Below are 6,000 nucleotides of genomic sequence, written 5' to 3'. Positions count from 1 at the left end.
ATTTGTTTCCAGAAGTTCAGACCTGAGGGGACCACTGTGAATATCCAGCCTGAACACTTCTGGTTTGTGATGGGAGCACTGCCGTTCTAAAATTTCCCTCAGCAGCTCATAGAGATCTGGAGTCATCTGTGCTCCTCAGGACACAGTATTCTGCTTGTGTGTTTTGTATCTTACTTGCATGTTTGCTCTGAGGATGGAATACATAGAATTCCCCCAATTCCAAGACATGGAGGCAGTTTCAGATTTGTCATTTTCCAGGATAGTAAACCCTAAACTAATGTAAAAACATAATTTAAATGTAAAATGGTGTACATATCAGCTTTTGCAGAGGATTTTGAATCAGTGAGAAAAATATTGATGCAAACTTCTCTTTGAAAAAAATCCATTACTTTTATTCTTTTGTGAGATTGCAATAGTGTTTAATAACTTTTCTCATGTAATGAAACCTGTTGAGACTCACTTTAAGATTGCCTCTTATGATACCAGGGAGCCATCATTTGAAGAGGTAAGTCTCAGTACTAGAGGAGAGCCTGCCTACCTGTCTGTTGCATTAGATCAGTAAAGTTAGGAATCAATTGCTGAAAGGGGAATATTTTGCAGGTTTTTCTGGAGCAGCCAGGTAAGTATCTGAGCCCAGATGTCACTGCAGAATCCAAAAGGTCAAGGCAGGTGGGGATTTGGTTTTTGGTTTTCATAGGAACAAAAAATTCAGAGAAATGTAGCCCTTGAAGTTTTATCTTTGTTTTTATGAGAGTTGAAACCTACCTCCAAACTCCACCTGTTTTGGGAAATGATTTAATGAACAATCAATTGGATAAGAACTTCCTTCAGGGCCTATAATTTTTTTGCTTTGATTTAAATAAATCCTTACGCAAGTGCCTTCTCTGCTCTTTGCACACCTCAAAGGGTGGTGCCCTCAAGGGCAGAGAACTTCTAATCAGGTCCTTAAACCCTTACACTGGTAAAATCCCTGTTGGGATAAACAGTTTTGCCTAGTAAGGACTGCACTTTTTAACTTCCAACTAATTTTTGGCAGGCACAACCTGGGCTGTGGACAGAAAGTCAAAGGAAAGCCTACGAATGCCGCCTAAATAGGAGCCCTTTGGCTGCAGTGTAATCCACTGATTTGGCACCCCGTGCTGCGTGGGGTAAACCTGGATGGACTCAAAGCCGCAGCCTCTTCCAGAAAAGTCAGAGCACAACAGTGGTAAGTACTCAAGCCCTGAGGGCTCTGCTGTAGTGATCCCTAAGCTGAGGCAGGGGGAGAGAAAATCACTGCCATTCCACTGAAGAAAATATGGCTTCTGAATCTTCCTCCTCTGCTCTCCTCCTGCTGCCCATCTCCTCCCCTCTGAAAACACCACAGATGCGGAAGGTTTGCAGGTAAGCAGGAGAGATGGTCACAGCAAATGACAGAGCCAGAGCTGAGCATAGCATGCACTGATAAACCCCTGCCAAACCCTTTCCCTTCTGAAACAGAATCCCTGTAATGGAAATAATTACCAAAGAAACAGACAAAAACTACTTCTGAATGAAATTTAAGCTTCAGCAGACCACAGCACCGCCAGGAAATGCCAAGTACAAACACCCATCCCCTCATCCTGAATTCACACCATTTTCTGTTTCTGTTTCCTGTGCAAAGTTATCAATCACTCAGAAACTGGTTGGGGTGTGTGTGTGTGCTGTGGATCAAGGTTTGGATGCAGAGTGCCTTGGGACAGCCTTCGCCTGACTCTGCAAAAATGTCAACTATCTCACTTTGGGGGGGCTCTCTGGAAATACGTAGTGTGCAATACTGGGGGAAACCCAGCATTTTTGTTAGGGAATCACTGGCAATACCCAGAACAATGCATATTAAATAAATATGTGGGGTGGGGGGTGCAGAGGGGGGCCCTCTGGCAATACCCAGTGTACTATTGGGGGGGTGGGAAATCTGTATGATTTCGTGGGGGAGCTCTAGCAATACCTAGAATTATGCACAGTACTGGGGGAAGAAAAAAAAAGCTGTGTGGTTTTGGTGGGAATTTCTGGCAATACCCAGCACAGCATTCAGCTGTATGGTTTTGTGGGGGATCTTTGGCAATACGCAGCGTGATACAGAGCACAGAAGGGGATGGAGGAGAACTGTATCATTTCGGGGCGGGGGGCGGGGGCGGCCACGTCTGGCAATAGACGGGACGGTGCACACAGCTGGGGGACATACACGGACACCCAACCCCAAGCCCCGGCCCCCTGCGGCACACCGAGGGCGGCAGAATGACACAAGTAACTTCAAACGGGTACCGCCGGGGTAAGAGCGCAACGTCCGAGATTCCCGGCGGTGAATTAGCGCGGCTCCATCACGCACTTTCTCCCCCGCCCGGCGCTGCGCCGGCGCCCCCCTCCCCCACCACACACTCGGCAGGCGAAGGGGAGGGCGCCGCCGCCGCTCCGCGGACAGTGCGCGGGGCGCGGTGCAGCGCCGGGCAGCGGTGCGGGTGCGGGTGCGTGCACAGGAGCGACCGTGCGCGCCCCCGCCCCGCCGCCGCGGCCGCTTTAAGGGCGGCGGGGGCGCGCCGCCGGGGCGCCCGGCGCGCCGCCGCCTCGCCTCGCCGCCGCGCCGCGCTCCCTCTCCCTCTTCCCTCGCCCCGCTTTAAAGTCTCCGCCAGGATCCGGGCTCGCCCGCCACTTCCTGTACGGCAGGATGGAGCGCGCCGGGGCCCCGGCTGACCGCCGCCCGCCCGCCCGTGCGCGGAGGCGGCTCTGAGCGCCCCGTCCGCGGCATGCCGCGCGCCCCGCCGCCGCTGCCCGCCTGAGCCGCGCCGCCCCGCGCCCCGCCGCGCCCCGCCGCGCGGGGTGTCCCCGCACCCCGCCGCCGCTGTCCTCCCCCTGCCCCGCGGCTCTGGGATTTTTTTCTCCTTTGAGGAGGCGAGTAGGAGCCCCCCGCTTTCTCCCGCTGGAAGAGAGGTGCGGGGAGAAACTTATTTTCAACAAGTTTTTTTTTCCTTTTTTTTTTTCCTTTTTTTCTTTTTTTTTTTTTTTTTTCCTCCCCTGTGCGTTAATTATTTTAGCCCCTCTCCCCTTTCGATGTGCGGCTTTGGACATGCGGAGGCTACTGCAACCGTGTTGGTGGATCTTTTTCTTGAAAATCACCAGCTCCGTGCTCCATGATGTGGTGTGCTTCCCCGGTGAGTGAGCGCGGCGGTTGGGAGGGTTCCCGGTGCCTCCGCCACACGTGTCCGCGACCCCCGTAGGGTGCCGGCGGGGCACCCCGCGAGTGCGGAGGGTGCGCCGAGGGCCGCAGGGGGCCGCTTTGCCCGGGTGGTCCCCACGTAGGTTTTCCTGCAGCACCCTCCCGGCTGCGGGCAGCGCTGCCCGCGCGTGGGGCCGTGCGCGGTGCAGAGGCTCGGCTCCGCGCTCCCGGCACGGTGCTCCCTCTCCCCGGTGCGCTGCAGCCCCCGACGGCGTGGGGCGGGCCGAGGGGGTCCTTACGCGCTGCCCTTCTTTTGCGGGGCTGCCTGGGGGCTCCCTTTGTGCCGCGGGAGTGCCGCCCGCCGCCCCGAAGGGAGCGTGACTCCGCGCTCCCATCTCTTGTTGCAGCCCCCCGTCCCCCGCCAAGAACTTAGTTTCGCGTGGGTCTGCGCCCTCCCCACCTCACTCGTGTCCGCGGTGGGTGTCTCGCCATGCCGGAGCGCTGACCTTGGCGGGGCGGGGGGAGGTGGTGCTGTTGGCGCGGGGCTGCGCGTTCGCTCCGCGCCCGGGGCTGGCTATGTGTCACCCCCCACGCGTGGGAGAGGGGCCATGGGAGCGGGGGGCACCCAGCACCGAGCTTTCCACCCCCCCTTCGCTCCCCATGGCTTATGTCTGTGCATCGCTCCTCGCCCGCCACCGAAACGCAGGGGCCGCGTATAATGGGACCGGGTGAGCGCTTGCCCCGCTCCGCGCCCGCGGTGGGACTCCGCGTCTCCCCCCCCTCACCGCGGGAGCGCCCCCGGCCCGGGGGAACTTGCAGCGCCAGCTCGGGGCTCCAGCTCCCGCTGCCCCCGCAGTACCCCGGGCCCTCCGCCAGGGGCGCTGTCGCTCCGCCGGCGCCCCCGCGGGGCCGCGCGCCCCTCCGCCGGCGCGCAGCGCGGCCCCGCCTGCTCGCAGCCCCTGTGAGCCGGCGCGTAGGCACAGCGGGCTCTTCAGTTTTTTTCTGTCGTACCCCCCGCCCCTTGCATCTGCGGCTGAAATGATTTTGCTGAAAATGGTTTAGCACTCCCGCACGCCCCGAAATGGTTCATTTCTTTACTTTTTCTTGAGCTTCCCCCTCCTGACAGCGAGGGGGCGGGGGGGCCGCGCGGAGGGGTGTGACCTAGGTGGGTGCGATGTGGGCTTTGGCCAGAACAAGCACCCCCGTGAGGCCCTTGTCCCCCGACTCCTCCTGTCCCTTCTGTGGGCTCCCGATGCAGCCTAACGCGTCGGCTGTGTCCGGGTATGCAAGTGTGAAAAGAAAAACCTAAATTCTGGAAGCTTTACAGGAACTTCCACTTCTGGGGGGGGAGGGGGGGTTCCTTTTTTTTTTTCTCTCTTTCTTTTTTCCTAACCCCAAACACAGAGCTCAGCAGATAGACCCATCATCCCAGTCCTTCCAGCAGCTTCCTACATGGTAAAATGATTTGAAGGCAAAAGAAAATAAGTTGGAGAGAGGGTTAATACCTCTGCAGCTCTTGAAGAAACATTTATCTTCTTTGTATTGATTTCTTCTCAATTTCAGCCCTCAGAGTGAAGCCTTTCTCTCTGCTTCTGATATATATTGTACAGTAATTACATGTAGAAGGCAGGCTCCAGAAACGCTTCAGGAAAACAAGCTGTGATGTAGGTTTAATATGACAGTATTGTATGACTTGCCGATTTAGATTAGTGATATTTGAACCAGGTAATATTTGCATTATGGTTTGAATATAAAGATGAATGCAAGCAAGGAGTAGTAGGTCTATGGACATTTGATGTGTGTAGGTAAACTCTTTAATACTAGCAGCTGTAGAACAGTGGTGTAATACTTGACAATATTTCAAGGCTGTTCATCACTAAAGGTCTGCTTGGGAAGCAAACTGTTTTCCAGAAGGGCTTCTATGCATTTAGTTTTTGTACAGAACTACCATATTAGATCTCAGTGACTTGCTTACTCTTATATGCCTTCTTCTGAAAAGCAGCATTTGTGTGTGTGCGTGTGTGCAGGGGGGTGGTAAGTGAAACATCGTGATAAACAGGGATGCTCCAGACTCTGATCTGGTACATCAGATATGCCCGAGGCAGGAAAGCTGCAGGGAGGATCTCAGTGGACTATAACAGGACATCGGTGCTGACAACATCCAATGGCAAATCATTGGAATTTGTGTTGGCGGGGAATCCCGGCCAGATATTAACCATTTAGTATCTACCACAAATGTTTCAGTACCTTTTCATAATGTTTTCTAGAGAGGATTAGAGAATTACGGTGTGTTTTATTTATTTTATGTGTTAATTTACAAGCATCTTTCTTCCCTCTGCTTGATATCTAGCTTTCTAAATGAAAAAGAGGTCACTGTTTATTTTCTCTCCTGTAAATCACTTTACTTGGTGAAGAAACACAAGGACTGTTTTTTCTTTGTTCAGCAACCACAAATGAACCATGTAGAAAATAAGTCTTTGCAGTGTTCCTTTGTTATGGTGATTGTAATAGGTTTTCACTGTTTAAGTAGGTATTTTTGTTGCTATTCCTTTGGTTGCAATAAGAGGAAGGAGTCATTCTTACACAAAAAATATGTGGGTAAGGTTTTGCTCTTTCTGAAGTGTTTAGTGCATTTCTCTGTGGGCATGTCACTGGTAATTGCATTGCTTAATAAATCAAACTAAGACAAGGTAAGAGAGGTTGTTTCCATGGGGTCTGTTTGCTCATTAATCTGAATTCACAGTACCAAAAATCAGTAAGGCATATTAACATTACAGTGATATTCTTGCTGCATAATTGCTCATGGCTTTGCCAAGAGAGGATAAATT

General features: G+C 53.1%; 1 protein-coding gene across 1 annotated transcript in view; it reads left to right on the top strand.

The window, feature by feature from the left end:
• The first annotated feature begins 2,574 nt into the window (after window positions 1-2,574).
• The window catches only part of PTPRG (protein tyrosine phosphatase receptor type G), a 408,755-nt gene continuing 405,329 nt past the window's right edge, over window positions 2,575-6,000 (top strand). Inside the window, exon 1 of the mRNA XM_055804321.1 lies at window positions 2,575-3,167. Within this exon, the coding sequence (XP_055660296.1) occupies window positions 3,083-3,167 (85 nt within the window). The 5' untranslated portion in view covers window positions 2,575-3,082. The remainder of the gene's footprint in view (window positions 3,168-6,000) is intronic.

This window comes from Falco peregrinus, chromosome 5 (genome assembly GCF_023634155.1).
Source record: "Falco peregrinus isolate bFalPer1 chromosome 5, bFalPer1.pri, whole genome shotgun sequence".
In the NCBI taxonomy this organism is placed as follows: Eukaryota; Metazoa; Chordata; class Aves; order Falconiformes; family Falconidae; genus Falco; species Falco peregrinus.
Note: the sequence above shows the minus strand (reverse complement) of the source record. Positions and strands in the feature narration are given on the sequence as shown.